Source organism: Gymnoscopelus microlampas, assembly GCF_963454915.1.
Source record: "Gymnoscopelus microlampas genome assembly, chromosome: 4".
Lineage (NCBI taxonomy): Eukaryota > Metazoa > Chordata > Actinopteri > Myctophiformes > Myctophidae > Gymnoscopelus > Gymnoscopelus microlampas.
In genome coordinates this window covers 20077601-20098022 of record NC_139941.1, presented here as the reverse complement: position 1 = coordinate 20098022, position 20422 = coordinate 20077601, and the positions used below count along the sequence as shown (strand labels likewise).

Below are 20422 nucleotides of genomic sequence, written 5' to 3'. Positions count from 1 at the left end.
CACATTATAGTGATCAACCGCCATCTTTACAGTCGTAGCCCAAATCGCGGCATCACCACACCAAATTAGCTGCTAGCTAACTCTGGTGCATTGACTTTTAATTGTGCGTTGTCCCTGTAATAATAAACGATAAACTCTAGCTCTGTGTTTTTCTAATTGGTGAAAGTGTGAGTGATAGTGTCAGTGGCTCAGGAGGTCTTTTAGGAAACGTAAAATTCCTGGTTTGATCCCTGGCTGCTCCTTGCTTTGTGTGGAAGTGTCCTTGAGCAAGACACTGAACCCCAGACATGATAAGCAACTTCCTGTGGCAGGAGGTGAAATTATACTGTTACGGGTCCAAATAAGTTAAGGCATAAGGGTTAAGGCGCTGCGGAAGATCGGGCCCCTGGTCTAAAATCCAAACGCACCCTTCAACATCCAATTTAACTTTGCTGCATGCAACTGGCAAACTTTGATGGGTTTTATGGGGCAATACTAATAATAGTATTTGATATCAGGCCCAATGACTGCCTAATGCCTGACTAAACTTTCAAATCCAGTATCAAGCATCACACTTCGACATCAAACACCACACCACACCATCACACCACATATCCACACACAGGACATGGAGGAGAAAAATTGATTTAATCTTTTTTTGTCTTGAGTGATCCCAATCTAAAAGTAGAGTCTAAATCTATATTGGTCAGTCAAAGTAATGTGATGGGTCAATAGTCTGTACTGTGAGACACTTGTGGCGAGTCCTCCGCATCAATATCAACAAAAAACTAAAATTGGTGTTAGTTAGTGCATAGCCTACTGTATGTATCATATCACACTGTGAATCAATATTCAAATCTAATTGGCCTGGCATGGTGTGTGTGTACGTGTAGCCTTCTATGTGTGTGTGATGATGCTGCCTTTCTTTTCTCTTCTTTGTACACAAGAGTCTCTAATTTGTCTTTCAGACAACTTTAAGCTCAAGCAGCTAATTACTTGAGTAGAAATGTGTGTATGTGTGTGTAAGAGAGAGAGAGAGTGAGTGCGTGTGCGTGTGCGTGTGCGTGTGCGTGTGCGTGTGCGTGTGCGTGTGTGTGTGAGTGTGTGTGCGTGTGTGTGCGTGTGTGTGTGTGTGTGCATGCTGCCTTTTCTTTTCTTTTTTGTACACAAGTGTCTCTAATTCGTCCCTGAGCCAACTTTAAGCTCAAGCAGCTAATTACTTGAGGGAAAAGTGTGTGTATGAGTGTAAGAATGTGTGTGTGTGTGTGTGTGTGTGTGTGTGTGTGTGTGTGTGTGTGTGTGTGTGTGTGTGTGTGTGTGTGTGTGTGTGTGTGTGTGTGCGTGTGCGTGTGCGTGTGTACATGCGCGTGTGCGTGTGCATGTGTGTGTGTGTGCGTGCGTGTGTGTGTGTGTGTGTGCATCTTTAATTAGGCTTTTAACAGTGCACCAGAGCAGTTAACCTTGCACTGTGGCTCTAGCAAAGCTAACAGCTGCTTCCTCGGGTAATAGCTATCCCCATTAGACAAGACAATCAATAGCAATGCAATCCCATCATTAGCTCTGTTCCTCTGTGTCTGCGTGTGCATGCATCTGTGCATGTGTGTGTGTGTGTGTGTGTGTGTGTGTGTGTGTGTGTGTGTGTGTGTGTGTGTGTGTGTGTGTGTGTGTGTGTGTGTGTGTGCGTGTGCGTGTGCGTTTGTGTTTGTGTTTATGTTCATTAGATCTTTAGTAGATGTGTGTTAGGGGACATTGTGTAAAGTTTGCACTTTTTATTTGGGTAAAGATATTTTCTTTCTCTTTCTCTCCCTCCAAACACCCCACCCCTTCTTTTCTCTTTTCTCTTTCATCCTCCTCAGACAGAGACTCAGTCAAGGTAAGTCCCTTCTTTGACCTCTGACCTTTATCTGAATTGGCTGAATTGCCAGAATTTCACTTAGGACCTTTTTCTTTACTCTTTTTTTTTAATGTCTCACATACATTCAACATTAAACATATTGCACATCAACCGGTGCGTTACTTCATAAATGACTTAAATGTGCTGTTTTATTTTGGAGCATACAGTATATTTTGTGGATAAAAGTGTCATTTCATGATGATTATTAGACAATGAAGATCCTTGGAAAGATCAGTCAAGGAAAGGAGTCAGTAACGCTAATGATTAAGAATATTCAACAGTTGATTATTAATAATAATAATTCATCCACTCTCATCCACCTAATCTGGAGTATGGATTCCTTCTCTAGTCCCATCAGACAATGATCTATTCGTTGTCCCCATAAACGTATACGCTTGCAGACCCAGCCATGGAAGAAAAATACCTCTCTGCTGTCTCCATGCAAAAAACATCTGACTGGACTGTAGCCACCCTTCAAAAAACTCTGAAAGATAAAGGAATTCCATTTAAATGATCAGACAACAAAGCTGTATTCCTCACCACCCTCTTCCAGGTGACGTCACTGTGCTCATTCCAACCATTTGTCGTGATGTCCTCACACAACGAACGCGTAAAGAGCAGTATCGAAAGCAGCGGGCATCGGCCAGAACTCCAAATACCAGGGTTCAACAACCACCTCTTCACCCAACCGGTCAAGGAAGACGGTCGTCCAACTAGAGCCAGGTTCTGCTTCAGGTTTCTTCCTGTTAAAGGGGAATTCTTCTTTGCGCCAATTGCCAAGTGATCACTTGGAAGCACCCCCACCCCCTCTGGCCACTGCAAAAGCCTGCTTTAGCCCCCTGCTGCTCACTTCCATCACCTGAAGCGGCTCGCTGTAACATCTGACACCGGGATGCTAGCGTCTGCTTTTGCCCACTTCCAGCAACAGCAGCCGCCTGCTCTAACTGGGGCATCTTCCACCAAGATGCCAGTGCCTCCTGCTACGCACTTCCAGCAACCACAGCAGTTAGCTCTAGCCAGGCTCCTGGCACCGGGATGTCAGTACCCAGCTTTCCTCGACAGCCTTTGCAGTGTCTAGTTTCGTACATACTGTACAGTAATTAACTCGGGACTTCACCCTCAATCCATTGTAGCTCAGCAGGCAACCATCAATGTCACCGTGTCCACAGCTAATCTGCCCATTCCTCATCCTTCGCAATCAGATAAACGGTAATTACATAGAACTTGCACATCTTATCACGCCTTCCCTTCGTCAACTGCCTGTCGGCAGACTGCTTGAAGGACACAAACAGCACCTACACCTTCAAACAGAACACCCACCCGTTCCAGAGAGCTCACCTCCACAGAGTTCGCCTACGCTTTCTCCCTCTTCAGAGACATACTCCCAATTTCCATCATCCTAAATCTAAGGTAATGGTTTCTATCAGTACCACATCCACTTTGTATCTGAAGCTGCAGCCCAGCAGCTCAGCAGTTCAGTTAGGAGACCTACTGGGACACATTAGATAATCAAATCTACTGCCACACTCTAAGCCACACCGAGCCTGATCTCCAACTTCTTCCTTGCCCCCTGCTCCACCAAATGGCAACTTCTCTCTCCAACTTCCCCTGTCACATCATTACCTACTGTAAGAGTGAATCTTTATCTCTCATTTGCTTTCAATCGCTTCTTCCGGCCCATTACTCTTGTATTCCATCTCACTGGGCAGCTAAAGCCGGGCCGAGCTCCGTCTCTAGGCTCAACATTCTCATCAACCGGAATGGAATCATCTTCTTTTACGATCAGCTGACTCACCCACACGACATCAGGATATTACATGGTGCCTCCCTCCCTTTTACCATAGACTTGGTGTCAGTATGCATCAACACCATCCATTCTGGATACAACATTTCTCATGTTGCTCAAACCTTTGTCATGACTCTTGAATTTCAGTTACTTCTCAGATTCTATTCAAATAGAACTAAACTAAAACCAATCAAACCGAGCTTATGCCCATATTTTTCTTTATGCAAACACTTGCAATTCCGGAAATCCCAAAGCATTACATCGACAGATTCTCTTTTAATCTCCGATTCCGGTCAACTGGCTACTTAATTGTGGTTCCACTTGCACAAGTATTCTCCTGGTTTACACCGTTCATTATTCCAAACACTCAGCCTCCCAAAATGGCATCCCAGAACACTTAATTAAAATCACAGAAACATTGGTGCTGTTGAGCATATCACCACTGTATCTGTTTAGATCTCAATGATCTCTGGATGTTTTTTGGGGTTCATGACCATGCCCGGGTGCTATGGCAGACTCCCTACGATGCTTCCCCACAACGCATTAGGGAAGCAGAAGAACCGCAAGCAATCAAAGTCTTGCACACGTTGATTTAATTATTTTCCCAATAAATTGGTTGATGGTGTGGTCCTTGCTAGTGCACCAAAAAGAGTTGAGCCTAATTTAAATACTCTGTAGTGTGACGTGTCCCCTGGTGACAAGAACAAGCTAACAATCTATTGTAATGAAGTTTTAAATTAAGCTTTAGTTTTTTCCCAGTGTGCATTTTCATTAATCCATTAATGAAAATAAAACCTGTAGTCCCCACTATACTGTTCTGAAAAACTATGCTGTGTGAAAATGACAGTATTCTGGAAATAGAATGAGAGAGAGAGAGATAGATGAACAGACTGAATGAGAAACTAAAATATTCTAACACTTGGGCGCAAGGCTGATTGGTGATGGAAAGCAAAGGGAGGCAGCAGCGTGATAGGCAAACGTTTAATTCAGCGTTTGTGGTAATTAGTCCCTTAAGCAGAGCTTTTCTCCCAAGGCAAATATTCGGTTTGTTGAATGCTCAATGAAGAGATTAGCATCCCTTTAAACCACCAGCCTGGCGTGTACTGCTGGGTCTATCTCACACGCGCACGTACGCACACACACTAACACACACACATACACACACACACACACACACACACACACACACACACACACACACACACACACACACACACACACACACACACACACACACACACACACACACACACACACACACACACACACACACACACACACACACACACACACACGCATAGTGTAGTGGGCTGTCTTCGCTGGTGCTGTCGAGAAGGGGGAGGCGGAAGAAATGTTTAATCTGATGCCTCCTGCCCCCATGTAGTCATATCCTCCTCCACACACACACACACACACACACACACACACACACACACACACACACACACACACACACACACACACACCTCTGAGGTTGTAGGCATGATGGGAACGATTAGCAGCGTGTGTGTGTGTGTGTGTGTGTGTGTGTGTGTGCGTGTGCGTGTGCGTGTGTCAGTGTGTCACGTGCGTGCGTGCGTGCGTGCGTGTGTGTGTGTGTGTGTGTGTGTGTGTGCGATAGTCAGAAATCAGAGGAAGGGATAGAGAGATCAAAATGATGAATGTCTTTCATTAGTCCACTGCAAACACACACACACACACACACACACACACACACACACACACACACACACACACACACACACACACACACACACACACACACACAGACACAGACACACACACAAAATTCTGCTCTTTGACATGGTGGCCAACAGTCACTCTCCATAGAACCAATAAGCCCCTCGTCTGTGGTCTCCAGTTGCCTTGGCAACAGTCCACAGGGTACAGCGTGTGTGAATTGCATGAACATCTGTGACTTAATGTCCTTGGCTTTAGCACCTCACACTGACAAAGGTGTGTGGGTGTGTGCATGCACGCTTATGATTGCCGCCAGTACCGCAAGGCAGCGATGCCGCGTCGGTGTGTTCCGTGGACTCGTGCGATCAGAAATAAGCGCTCTTTTCACGTGAGGTTTGCTGATGACAAAGTCATTGTTGGTAATAATTGTTGTTTGGTTTATTGATCATGTTTATTTCTTTCCCTCCAAAAACATGTGAAAACTGGTGTCAGTATTCAACTAACTGCACCAGCAACCTTTCACAAAGACGTAAAGATTTTTGAACTAGGCCTTTGTCATCATCACCTGTTGAAAATAAGCACACTTGGCCATATTCATCCATTTTGCATTCACTGCACATCATACTCTGTGTGTTATGACGTAAAAGCAAAATGGCCACTGCAGCAAAGTTGTCAACACCATCTGGCTGAGGACTCCCTGGAAGACGAGATGATGCATCTCAAGGGGTTTATCCTCCAATCAAATGTTTTAATAAGAAATCTGATTGTGGACAGCTTCTCGAGTTCACTCCGGAGTTTGATCCCACATAGCGTGTTCCTGTTTGTTGATACAATAGTGCTCTTTTAAAAGTGTGTGTTCACACAGACTGGCGTTTGCACTTTGCACTCCTACTGTATATTGACTGAAGAATCACTTACAAATAGAGACAAACGCAGGAGGTGGGCGGCTAAGGCAACGGATTAGCCTAGCTAACAATCATTCAAACTTGGTGCCTCTGGGTATACACAAGGATCATCAAGCCTGTGTGTGCACACTGTGCATGCGTGTGTGCGTGTGTGCGTGCGTGCGTGCGTGCGTGCGTGCGTGCGTGCGTGCGTGCGTGCGTGCGTGCGTGCGTGCGTGCGTGCGTAAAGAGAGAGAGGAGATAGAAGGCTAACTACAGGAGGCTCTCTTTCTTTTTCTCTATTTTTCCTCCCCCTTGTCTCTGAGGATATGTAGAGATAATCTGATTGGCTATCCTGGAAGTAACTGTGGTAATGACTGCTAACAGCCAGTGGCAGTAGGCCTTGTGCAGTGGGCTCTGGGTTCAGGGATGAAAGAGGAGAGGAGGGGTGGAAAGACAGGGAGGGGAGGGGATGAGTGTGAAAATCACATACTCTGAAGTTTTTAAGGACACGCACGCACGCACACAAGCGCGGTCGCTCACTCGCTCACACACACACACACACACACACACACACACACACACACACACACACACACACACACACACACACACACACACACACACACACACACACACACACACACACACACATGGCTTCTATTGCCAGCAGCGCTTTCATTTGTCTCAACAGTAAAATTAATTTGCCTTGATGTTATTGAAAGAGCTAATTTGCAGGCTAATTAACCTAATCAGTCTGGAGAGAGAAAGAGAGAGAGAGACAGTGCAGCGCGCGCGTGTGTGTGTGGCCGTGTGTGGGTGCACGTGTGTGTGTGTGTGTGTGTGTGTGTGTGTGTGTGTGTGTGTGTGTGTGTGTGTATGTGTGTGTGTGTGTGTGTGTGTGTGTGTGTGTGTGTGTGTGTGTGTGTGTGTGTGTGGCCGTGTGGGTGCGTGTGGATGCGTGTGTGTGTGTGTGTGTGTGTTGTTTATGTAAAAATAGAGAGACGAATAGAGAAAAAGAGAAAAGAGGCAGGTAGGATCAACCTGGACATGCTCTGCGCTCACCTCTGGACACACACTGACACCTCTACACTGCACACATGCAATATCGAAATGTAAACAAGCTCACGTGCACTTTCTTCATCCCAGTCTGCCTCTCCTTCACCCTTCTCTTTCCGACGCACGTGCGCGCACACATGCACGCATAGCGCCTTTGTCATCAACACTTGCAGCACGGCAAAGGGCAGTGGAAAGGTTAGAGGCGTGAGTTAGTGGAAAGGTCGAGTTAAAGGTCCCGCTTTATTTTCTTTCGTTCTTCCTGTCCATCTGCAGGGTGAAGAGGAGGGCTTTCCAATGGAGAGAGAGAGAGAGAGAGAGAGAGAGAGAAATGTTTCTTTGCACTTATTTTCTTCTTAGCATCTCAAAGAGGCTTAAGGCTTAATAGAGTCAAATACAAAAAAGAACCCATCACTGGACCAAGGTCACAAAATCATTTCAGAGTTTGAACCAATATAGTGATGCTAAAGCTACACAGCTGTTGCTATACTCATTACTCATACTTAACTGTACTAACAGTATGTTAACCACTGGGTCCCCCCAAGGGTCTATTCTTCGCCCCCCCCCCCCCCCCCCCCCCTTTCAATAAACACCTATCTCTTCGCTGAGCTGATCTACTAGAGCAGTGGTTCCCAAACTTTTTAGCTCAAGGCCCAAAAGAGAAATGTTATGCTTCCCAAACTAGTGAGGCATAACACTACTACTTCTTAAAAGTCAAACAGATTCTTGTCAAAGGATGTGTGATGCACACAATTGACTCCCCCTCCCCTATCAGTTGTCTTTTTTTTAATTGAATTGGCTCACAAAAGAAGAAGAGTCAAATAGTAAATTAAAATCATATTGAAATAACAAGATCTTATGTGGTAAACCATTATGTGTTAAGCCATTGTCATTTGAAATGTCATTTCCTTAGAGCCATTAATTTTGCTTGAGTGGGGTCAGATTTTGGTTAGAAATGCTTTAAACAGTTGGACCTTCACAGACAGAAGTGGCCGTTTTGGAATTCTTTTTTTGTTTTTTGGAAATGTCACTAATTTGTTTTTCACATTTCACATGAGTGGAAAATACCTAATGGCAGACTTTGATGATGAGAGAGGCAAATATATAAAGCAAAGTGCACTTAGGCATTTTTCACTAACCTGGATTGTTCTCGTGGCAAACCAGTCTGCCTCGGCACACCGTTTGGGAACCACTGCTGTAGGGGTTACAACTATAGATTATTTTCTTAGCGATTATTCTATTGATTACTTTTCCGATTAGTCGAATAATTTGATGTTTTATATATCAACAAATCAATTATCCACCTAAATGTTACTTTATATTTCGTCGCTGTTATACTAAAACAGTGAAACTTGCCGATCTACAAGCTCACAAGGCGTCACATCGCAACGCGTTGTGAGCTTGTAGATCACCTATTTTCACTATTTGGGATTTTACATTTTTTATGTTTTGCCTATTACATTATTGTATGTTATTATTTATTGCATTATGGATTATGGATAATCGTTTTCTATTATCAATTAGTTCAATTAACTGTTGCACCCCTAGTTGCAATGCAGCCTGCACTGTGTTGGAGGTTTATATTACACACTACATACTGTAGATATATGTTACATAATATACTGTATATAGAGTCACATAACCCCAATGCAGGATGGTGGCTATCTTTTTCTGTCAGACGATTGTCTGATGAACAGTCTCTCCTTTAAAGCTGCCCTCAGCATTCTGCTGGTCCTGAAGTCAGGGCCGCAGCCATGGGTGGGCCTGGGTGGGCCCACATAGAGAGCTGGCCCACCCAATCGATTTAGCAAAAAAAATAATTTTTGGGATTTAAAAAAAATATATATATATAATTAATTTTTTGATAAAAAAACGGTAAAATCAGGCAAAAATAAGAATTAAATAACATAACCCTAACCTAACCCTAACCTTAACCCTAAAACCGAAATAAAGTAACAAAAAAACGGGCAATAACCGCAAATCTTCGCGTGCGCGCACGGGTCGGGGACACATGCTGCGCGCGCGTGCATGCGTGCCCACCCGCTCCTGCTCAGGCCCAGCCTATACTAGCGTTCTGGCTGCGCCACTGCCTGAAGTGTGTGCTGTTCAGGCTGGAGGCAGCAGGACACGGTGCGGCTACCAGCGGCTGTGTAAATAGTGTATTTGTATACAGTTTGTTTGCCAGTGGGTGTAGTGCCTTGCTGCTGTTGTTCATTATTCATATATCTTCTGTCCGTCTTATATATACAATATTATTATATATCTTTTCATCTTTATTTTTATTACACGTTCGTTCTTATATTTCTTATTGTGGCATTACAATGTCTTTCAACATTTCTTGAATTTAACTTGACCAGCAAACAAGCATTGCTTTTTCAAAAAAGAATGTGCTGTCATTTACATGTTCATCATGAATGAATGTTTATATAGCGTCTTTATCCAAAGTGCTTTACATTGAGCATTACATTCACCCATTCACACTCATATTCACACACAGACTGCGGTTTGGGGTTCCACTGTCTTGCTCAAAGACACTTCGACACTAACTCGGGGAGCTAACCGCGAACCTTCCGTTTCCCAAGCGGCCACTCTACCTCCTGAGCCACTGCCGCCCTCAGATTTGTGGATCTAGCGGTTTCCTCACAGCCAGTGTGCTGAATCTCTGTACATAGAATATGCAGCTGGATGGAATGATGTCTCAATGACATGATAACTCTCATATCATGTCATCTTTAGGAGAGAAAATTATATAATTATGCTGCAATAATTTCTTGAATAAAGAGAATTAATCTAAATGCTGATTAGAGACATCTAGATAATTTTGTCAGTGATTCTGTGCAAGCCTGTCACTTATATGGGGTGTCTGTGTGCTGATGTGTCTCAAAGAACTAATCCATCAAGGCCCTGTATGTTTGGATATGTGTTATTATCAATATATTGGATTTAAACGTCCATATTTGCTACTGTACAATGAATCATTCATGTGTGTCTTAAGGAATGGCATGTTAAATGAATCTACAGCTGAAATAGATTCATTGAGAATAATAATACATCACTTCATAAAAAGAAAACAACATGTTAAGATTAGTTGAGAATCCATAATTATGTTTATTTTTGTCCAGAGCTCATCTGTGTCTCCATCAGCCAGTTTACGAGCGGGAGAGAAACACCGCAGTTCAAGTGATTACTCATCTGACAGCAAAAAACAGAAGACAGACGATAAAGAGCTACCTGCTACACGATATGTGAGCCACCTCAAAAGCTACCTTCAAGACTGGTTTATTTTATTTTGTTGCAGAGCGGTGTCTTGCACTGAAAAGAGACAAAAAAATGGACATTTGGACAAATTGGATACTTGTAGATTATGCAACACTGGCTTGCAACAAATTTAGCATTATTCTGACGATTTTGTACACAGTAATACCATGTCAGTCATAGAGAACAATACGACAACACAGTGATAAATGTTATTCTTTGTGCTTACATTATGTCTTTACACCATCATATAGGTACACTTGTTTATTCTAATCTAGAACACTGGTTCTCAACCTGTGGGTCCATGATTTTGGGGGGGTCCCCAGATGACAGTGAAGTGACACTTTAAGGACTTTTAATACCTACACATTCCAAGTGCTTGTCAAGGATTATTTTGGGGGGTCCCCAGTTCAAATATGATTATTTTGGGGGGTCCCCAGTTCAAATATGATTATTTTGGGGGGTCCCCAGTTCAAATATGATTATTTTGGGGGGTCTCGGCCTGAAAAGGTTGAGAACCACTAATCTAGAATGCATAACTAGGCAAACCTTGGCAGAAACTGCCTTCAGTAACTGAGTGCCAGTTTATCTCGCCCATCTCAGGACAGCGATGGAGAGAAGAGTGATGACAACTTAGTCGTGGACGTCTCTAATGAGGTGAGACCCGGTCCAGTGCTCGGAGAAGAACGTCTCACCTTAGCTACAAAATGTTCTGGCTGTCTCACTCTCTTTGTCCTCTTCGTCCCCATTCGACTCAGGATCCGGTCTCTCCGAGAGGAAGTCCTGCCCCCCACTCCCCTCGGGAGAACGGATTGGACAAAAGTCGTCTGTCGAAGAAGGACCCGCCTCTCAGTCCCTCGTCCATCGCCTCTTCAAGTAGCACGCCCTCATCCAAGTCCAAAGAGATTAATATAGTAAGTCATGATACTGTATGCTTCTACTCTGTCCTTGTTTTTGTTTTTATCTTATCACAAAACCTTTAGATCATGTAACATGTAATTACATTGATGAATTGTGTACTTAAGGACGTTTTGCGAAAATGTGACATAATTATGTAAATATACAGTATTGAGCATTGACAGTTGGTCCGTAAATATGATTACGCTTTATCCCACATCAGGATTACACCGCTATAGGGCCATGGATAAGAATACCTTATGGCTCTTATGCCCTTATGGCACCTTATGATTTTGGTGATTTATTTCCCTTTAAATGTTTACAGAATACAATGAAAGTCACTAACATTTGTCATATCATTCATTACCATCTACAGTATTTGGACGGCCCGCTTCTACTGCCACTAATAATAGCATGTGTTGTCTATAGAATGAGAAGGCCAGCACACCTGTGTCTAAGTCCAGCACTCCAACCCCACGCTCTGATGCCCCCACCCCCAGCAGCACCTCCACCCCAGGCCTGAGACCCACACCTGGAAAACCACCAGGGGTGGAGTCCCTGGGTAAGTGTGTCTCATACTGCATTTAAGCTTTACTGAGCACTGTTATGGCGATATTGGACTGTCAAATATTATTGATCTATCATGATTTCATGATTGTATATACATATTATGAGATTCCATTTGCTCCACACCCACTGTTGTGAGTAGCCAGAAGTGTCCTTTGCTGAAGGAGATAGAGGGCCACAAGCCACCGGTATAAACAAAGCCCATTCTGCCCTTGCCAGGGAGGTATGACACATCCTTTGTGTGAATTCCTGTATTGTTGCTTCTTCCTTAAGAAGGGTGACATTGTAGCAGAGAGGGACTTGGAGGACATTGGGAGAAGGAGAGGAGCACAGGGTTCAGGCCCTCTGCGCTTGATGGAACAGAGATTCCACAAATAAATGAAATTATTATCAGCTTCACCTCAACTGGATTTATATATTTTTATATATATTTAGTGGTGAACTCCTCTATTCATTAATATTTATTAACTCAATTTAATAAACGCCACATACATTTGAGGGAAAATTATGGTTTTATCTGGACTAAGATTGCTAAGTAGAAAGCTACTTTTGATGCTTTTGTGTGACGCTGTAGTATGATCAAGTAGGGCGTTAATTTACAAAAATAAACCACAAAAAGTTACAATATGGAGTTAAGAGGTTTCTGCCTGACAGCAACGATATCAGGCTTCACATCCTTCATTGTTTGTCTTCCAGTGCCTGGCCTCCGCACCCCGCTGGCAGTGCCTTGCTCCTACCCAGGCCCGTTTGGCATGGTGCCCCACCCCGGCATGAACGGAGACCTGGGTGGCGCCGCAGCCGCCTACGCCGGCCTGCATAACATCTCGCCACAGATGAGCGCCGTGGCTGCCGCCGCCGTGGCAGCTTATGGACGCACACAAGTGGTAGGCTATACACAAACTGTATAAATTGATATACTATGGCCACAGACCCCTCATCGGAAAATGTTTTGTGCCAGGGATCCCCCCAGAAGAGAAGATTTGTGATCGAAAAGAAAATCTAAATTATTCAACCTTTTTCAAACAAAAAAAAATCAAAAATAGCAGATGTACAAGCTCGCAGCGCAGCACGAAGTGACGCCCTGTGAGCTTGTAGATCTGCTATTTTTGAATAGCCAACGCTAAAATCTAAAATGACACAGATGAGGTCAAGAGGCCATGGTTTACAGCGAGAAAACGGCCGTTGTTAAATACTGTTCTGAAATCACTATGAACCACAGATTCTTGGGGCTTATTGCTTTTATAAAAGGGTTATCAAATATGGCAACATGAAAATCATAGACATATTCCAATTAAACGTTTATTAAAGTAGTCCCCGACTGCCTGCACCAACAAGGAAGTTGCTATGCAAATGCATGGAAGGTCCCGAACGGTGAATATTGTAAACACTCCATTGGAAAATTAATCATTGTTGAACAACTGCATGTAAAATGTAATCAGAAACAGTTTTCGTAAATCAAAATTCACAACAAACTCAACATTTTGAAACAATTTGTTTGGCACAGCAATACTGATACATGCAGTCACAGGTGTATGCTTAGAGCTTAGAACGCAGCTCAGCCAATCATAATCAAGCACTGGAACTATCCATTTTATATTATGTATTATACACTTTTATGCCCATGAACGTTGGGATTGTTCACCATTGAAAACTATACACAGATACACGGCACCATCAGGGTACACAACTTGATGGTAATAATTTCAGTCATTCGTCTGGTTTGATCAGACGTATTGGAATGAGTTTATGGCAAAGGAAATGCAAGTATACACACAAATCACATCGCTACAACACTGATGTAGACGAGGTTTATTAGTAATGAAATGAAAGAGGAATCCAATAAACGGCAGATCTTTGGGGCTATAGACTGTAGTGCAGACGAACATTATCGCAGTTCACTCGACAGCGATGTATTTAGAGAAAATCCTTAAAAGGTTACGACTAAAGGGCAGAGCAAAATAAACCACATTCACTTTGACCGTAATTGGATTCCAGCCCTGCTTATCTGGATTCCTGCTTGATGAATTAAAGGCCGTGCAGGTGCACGTGCATGTGCGCGTGTGTGTGTGTGTGTGTGTGTGTGTGTGTGTGTGTGTGTGTGTGTGTGTGTGTGTGTGTGTGTGTGTGTGTGTGTGTGTGTGTGTGTGTGTGTGTGTGTGTGTGTGTGTGTGTGTGTGTGTGCTCGAGCGCGTGTTTGTGGTGCACACTGTAGTACAGAACATGGTGTTGTGAAAGAACCAGTGTTGCTTTATCTCTCACTGTTAAATGTTTGCACGTAATTTCTGACTTCCTCATGGAATGCGTTTTCCTGTGTATTTCCGTTCAAGGATGATACTGAAAGTAACTTATGCACACGCACAATGTTCTGTTCTGTAGGTTGGCTTTGATCCTCACCACCACATACGTGTCCCTGGTCTTCCTCCAAACCTTTCAGGCATTCCTGGTGGAAAACCGTACGTATCACTGACCTGCATCTTAACCACATTAACCCTTGCTTTTGTTTTTCCTTTTCTTTCTTTTTTTAAATAGCTGTGAGCCACTGTGAGCTTGTAGAACAGCCAACTCAGCACCGTTCAAGTTGCATACCACTAGGCAGAGATGGGATGTGAACGGGGTACTTGCCCAATGGTCTATAGTATATACATGTAGGGCTTAGGTAGTTAAAGGGCAAAAAATAAATAAAGCAGCTCATTACTATAGCCAAAATCTACTTTTGTTGATAGTTTGTCCAGACCGTTCATTTGTCCTCACACATACCACCCTTCTTTAACTACTACCTCCTTGTGCTACACTTGCTTACCTCTGCTTTCCTTCCCTTCTTCCTGACATCTTTTCTTCCCTCTGTCCTTCCTCCCAGTGCCTACTCTTTCCATGTTAGCGCCGATGGCCAAATGCAGCCTGTGCCTTTCCCTCCAGATGCATTGATTGGTCCTGGAATCCCGCGCCATGCGCGGCAGATTAACACGCTGAGCCATGGGGAGGTGGTGTGTGCCGTCACCATCAGTAATCCCACGCGTCACGTCTACACCGGTGGCAAGGGCTGTGTCAAGGTGTGGGACATCAGCCACCCGGGCAACAAGACACCTGTATCCCAACTGGACTGCCTGGTGAGTGTGCCAAGGACCCCCAAAATATACTTTAAAGATTTTTCAAAACATTTTAAAAATAGCAGATGTACAAGCTCGCAGCGCGGCACGAAGTGACGCGCTGAGATCTTGTATATCTCCTATTTTTGAATAGCCAATGCAAAAATGCTTTCCTGATTTTAATGGGTTAAAGGGGAAGACTTTTTTCTTATTTCCACACAACAGCTCTAAGGTGTATTAAAGACATAATTCAATGTTGAAAATGAGTGGTCTTCCCCTTTAAGGGGAAAATGGACACCGTGTGAATCTGATCAATAAGGTTTCTCTTATGTTCTCCACCCGAGGTGCATTTTTGCCTGCCTTTTACGTTTGTTGCATGTCAGACTGGCAGCTTTTCGATTGCAACTGGTCGAGGCCGCCGACCAAACCCATTTGATGACGAAGAAATGCAACCCAGGAATAGCATCGTGGAACTATAGGATTATGGCCCCAAACTTCTGATGCTGCCAGAACATTGTCGAAGCCAAGGGCTCCATGGAATGGATTTTATTTGGCCAGCCAGCACACCATCATTCACCGTGAACATTTTTGCTCACGATGTGAAATTTTCACGTGGGACAGCCTTAAGAAAAATTACACAGTGTGTGGACAGGTTTAGTTGTTGTAAAAGTTATAGCAATTATGTAACGGTGCAGTGTTTCATCTCAATGATGTGTGAATGTGTGTGTGTGTGTGTGTGTGTGTGTGTGTGTGTGTGCGTGTGCGTGTGCGTGTGCGTGTGCGTGTGCGTGTGCATGTGCGTGTGCGTGTGCGTGTGTGCTTGTGCGTGTGTGCTTGTGCGCTCGTGTGTGTGTGTGTGCGTGGCGTGCGTGGCGTGCGTGTGCGGCGTGCGTGTATCACATCAGAACAGAGATAACTACATCCGCTCTTGTCGGCTACTCCCGGATGGGAGGACGCTCATCGTGGGGGGCGAGGCAAGCACCTTGTCAATCTGGGATTTGGCTACGCCGACTCCGCGGATCAAGGCGGAGCTGACATCATCTGCGCCTGCTTGCTATGCCCTCGCCATCAGCCCCGACTCCAAGGTCTGCTTCTCCTGCTGCTCCGATGGAAACATAGCTGTGTGGGATCTTCACAACCAGACCTTAGTTAGGTATGGAGCCTGGAGCGTGGTGTGTGGGTAGTATGCAGGTTTTTGTGTGTTTGCAGTCAGTGTACAACATGATCACTTTGTGTCTGTATCACAGAATCTCACTCTGTTCAGACTCCTCAATTGTCTCAATGAGGCGTGTGTCTATATATACAGTATGTGTCTATATGTGCTGATGTGTTTTTCACAGACAATTCCAGGGACACACTGATGGGGCCAGCTGTATAGACATCTCCAACGATGGCACCAAGCTGTGGACCGGAGGCCTGGACAACACTGTCCGCTCCTGGGACCTGAGAGAGGGGCGGCAGCTTCAGCAGCACGACTTCACCTCTCAGGTATACACACAGAAATACTACTACTACTACTACTTCTATTTTCACTACCTGTTTGGCAGTTAAACATGGAAGTTTGACGCTTCGCTACGGTACTTTTTTATGAACGGTTTCAGACACAAAACAATAATCACACTCAACAAACAATGAGCTTTAGCATTGTTGACTGCAGGTGTCCCTCATCAGGCCACAATTACAGTAGCATTAGCTCAGTAACCGTAAACTCATCAGACACTACTCTATAACATGGACTGTAGGTTTAATACGGAGAGTGAAAAATGATTTGTCTGACACATGATTGGTCAATATTTTAAGGAAAACTGACACCCGCAACTTGAAAAAGGCCACTCAGCAGACAAGAAATGCATTACACCATCGAACACCATCGAACGGAAGCCAGCACAACAGCTGGCACATCCAGGTCTGGTCTTTTATTTCTCCAGGCCTGGTCAGCACTTCAGAACCACATGGAGCTCCAACAGACACATCAATAATACTGTTTAATCACAGTGAGAGCAATAAGAAATAATACATGCAATTCAATCCTCTGAAGAAATTTGCTTTTGACAGCAATTTAAAGATAGATATCATCTGCCAAGCTTATTTTCTATGGTAAACCTCAAGAGTTGAGGGACCTACAGTCTTCTGACCTCAGCACAATTTCCTGGTTGTTTTGCTATATGGCATATGGGTGTATGTGATGAATGTTTTTACCTTACATAGTGCTTCCACTGTTTCACATTCATACACTCACGCCTCCAAAACTACCAGAGGTGTTTATGATGGTATTATTGAGTGCATACAAGCTATAACAAATCTATAAACAGGTACTTACACAGTGTCAAAAATAAATTCACTGGGTGTTTTTACAGATCTTTTCCCTGGGGTATTGTCCAACGGGTGAGTGGCTGGCCGTGGGAATGGAGAACAGCAACGTGGAGGTCCTGCACGTCACCAAACCTGACAAGTACCAGCTCCATCTGCATGAGAGCTGTGTGCTCTCACTCAAGTTTGCACACTGTGGTGAGACTCTATGGCATGAGCCATTTAACCCATTCAATCCAGGAACGCATCTGTGTCGTTTTAGATTTTAGCTGTAGCCATTATTTTATACTTTTTGGCTATTCAAAAATAGCATATAGATATACAAGCTCATAGCACGGCACGAGTGCCGCGCTATGAGCTTGTATATCTGCTATCTACAAGATCTAAAATCGAGAACATTTGTGCAAATCTTTGAATATATCGTTTTTTTAAAGCGAACATTTGTAACTCCAATCTTTGCTTCTGGGGGGTCACTGGAACTAAATATTTTGAGATGGGGTCCACGGCCAAATACATGTCATTTTGGGGGTCCTTGACATGAAAAAGTTTGAGAACCACTGATATAGCGACATACGTTTTTCAGAAACCAGTTAGGATTTAGAAGACATTTCTAGATGCGTTCCCGGATTGAATGGGTTAAATCCACATTTATTGTTTAAATGTTTATATATCCACATTAACTCTAGTGTCCCTATTCTGAGTATGTCGTAGTAGGCAAACATTCGGCAAACAGTGCAGATCTGCAAGCTCACAACGCTTGCCGTTGCGGTGCGTTGTGAGCATGTAGATTGGCTTTTTGCGGCAAAGAGATTTGGTGGAGAGGGAAATGAATAGGGGACCAAATATATTGTACGCTGTACATTTTTTCCTAAATATAAAATGCAAAATGAGACGTGAAATGCAGGTGCTAATATGCATCAGTATTTCTCTGGCATCAAGTTGCTCAGACATATAGATCTTTATTGATCCTCCTTGTTAAGTGCAAAATGATTTTGCTAATGAAGAGACAAAACCCATGATTGTAATGGGAATCAATGCATACAGTTCAATGGTACACTGTAAAATCCTGAGTGTTAATTCAACTCAGAGAGTTGGTTATACAGTAGGTAACCAAATGGACCCACAGTATAATTTTGGTGAGACCTGACACGTTTGTTCGTTCCTCTCTCTGCAGGGAAGTGGTTTGTGAGCACAGGAAAAGACAACCTGCTCAATGCGTGGAGAACACCGTACGGAGCCAGTATATTCCAGGTAATCCTAGCAATCCTAGAGAAAACACATCAGTTTGTTGGCCACATACAGTAGTCCTCATCATCTCTTCCCTTTTGTCCCATTTGGAGCTTGTAGATCTGATATTTCCACTATTTGTTATACGATAAAATATATAGGGCTTACTAAATATGGCCCCCCTCAGTTTTTTTTTTTTTTTTTTTTACAAATCAAGCCCTGCTTTTACTCAACCTAAAGTGCACTTTATTTTGCCCTTGTATTCCCTCACAGTCAAAGGAGTCATCATCAGTGCTTAGCTGTGACATCTCGGTAGATGATAAGTACATTGTGACGGGGTCTGGGGATAAGAAGGCCACTGTCTATGAAGTCATCTACTAGGAGGTCAACGTCAGCATCCACCCACCCAGGCACTTTGTGATATATCCCCGTCCCTTCTGTACACTTTTGTTTGCCTTTGTATTCAATGGATTTGTACTTGACCAAACTAAACAGCTTGATTCTTTAATGGACTATGACCTTTTGACCTCTTGACTGGTTGAGGGTCAAAGACAACGAGCAGAGCCAAGCTTTTGGATATGATTTAATTTTGATTTTTTGGAAAAAACCTTTTGTTGCTGTGAGTGAAGCTCAGTGAAGCTCCATCGGCAAGATCTGGAGTATACACTTACACCAATAAGTTGACAGATAACATTCCTTTGTGTAATTCCTCTTTTAAAAGCTACATTTGATTGATGCTTCTGTGCATGTTGTATGTGCTGAACAATTTTTGTTCATGTGAACCTTTGTTAAATGGACAATACTGTAATTTTGACCAGTGGCTTCCTTGTTATTCTTGCATTATTATACTTTTCTTTCTTTTTTTACTTTTACTTGGTTTAGTTTTTTATATTTGATGTCTGTTTGAAGCTATGATCAAAAAATGTACAGTTCACATCTTGAACAATCTACAGAAATTACAATGGAGGAAATTACCATTCTAAACTTAGCACTGTCACTTTTTTTTGTGGAAATCTTAACTTGCAGTAGTTGCTGAATATAAAATGGATGCTTTTGTATTTGGGGAAAAACAATACGGAACAACTAATGTGTTAGCTATGAATATCGACATATTGCCCACATGACAGCACAGTAATATTGCTCTTTAACATAGTCTGTACCGGCCTTCAGCAAAGTATGTGACAAAATCTTTGTCTTTACTTCAGGTTTTCTATCTATTTTTGGAGTCATTGCTCATAATGCAATTTCTCTGAGTGACAGAGCACTGCTTAGTGTGTCTGTGTGTGCGTGCGTGCGCTTGTGTGTGTGTGTGTGTGTGTGTGTGTGTGTGTGTGTGTGTGTGTGTGTGTGTGTGTGTGTCTGTGTCTGTGTCTGTGTGTGTTTGTGTGTGTGTGTGTGTGCGCGCGTGCGTGCGTGCGTGCGTGCGTGCGTGCGTGCGTGCGTGCGTGCATGCGCACAATACCCTGTGGGCACTTAACAAATAAACAAGACAAGAAAAGGATTGCCTCCAGCACCCTCACTTGAGACTTCTAGAAGTGAGGTTGCTTGCTGCCCCTTTTGATTAGAGAGCAGGTAGAAAACAAAAAACCTTCACTGTATTCTGTCAGACAGTATTTAATTAGCCAGAGACTCATAAACTTGCCAATTATCTTTTTGGACATGTTACATTCTCCATTTGTTATTCTGAAAAAGCAAACGTTATGGTCGTGGCTCTACTTGGCACCTTCTGTTGGCATAAATAAATCCACAGCACAGTGCCTTTATGCTACTGTGATTTTCATCTCACATTCAGCTGGGCTAA

General features: G+C 43.4%; 1 protein-coding gene across 6 annotated transcripts in view; it reads left to right on the top strand.

Annotated features, from left to right (window-relative positions):
- Positions 1-19234, top strand: part of LOC311043696 (transducin-like enhancer protein 4) — a gene marked incomplete at its 5' end in the record, with an annotated part of 41605 nt that extends 22371 nt beyond the window's left edge. For 3 of the 6 annotated variants that reach the window (XM_084055040.1, XM_084055039.1, XM_084055044.1), the window contains 13 exons: positions 1836-1852; positions 10402-10524; positions 11138-11191; positions 11293-11448; positions 11861-11993; positions 12695-12882; positions 14375-14451; positions 14856-15105; positions 15990-16237; positions 16425-16572; positions 17442-17592; positions 18569-18645; positions 18895-19234. In XM_084055040.1, coding sequence (XP_083911166.1) covers positions 1836-1852; positions 10402-10524; positions 11138-11191; positions 11293-11448; positions 11861-11993; positions 12695-12882; positions 14375-14451; positions 14856-15105; positions 15990-16237; positions 16425-16572; positions 17442-17592; positions 18569-18645; positions 18895-19002 — 1730 coding nt within the window. In that variant the 3' untranslated portion in view covers positions 19003-19234. The remainder of the gene's footprint in view (positions 1-1835; positions 1853-10401; positions 10525-11137; positions 11192-11292; positions 11449-11860; positions 11994-12694; positions 12883-14374; positions 14452-14855; positions 15106-15989; positions 16238-16424; positions 16573-17441; positions 17593-18568; positions 18646-18894) is intronic. The other 3 variants (XM_084055043.1, XM_084055041.1, XM_084055042.1) reach the window with 2 other exon arrangements.
- Positions 19235-20422: the final 1188 nt, after the last annotated feature.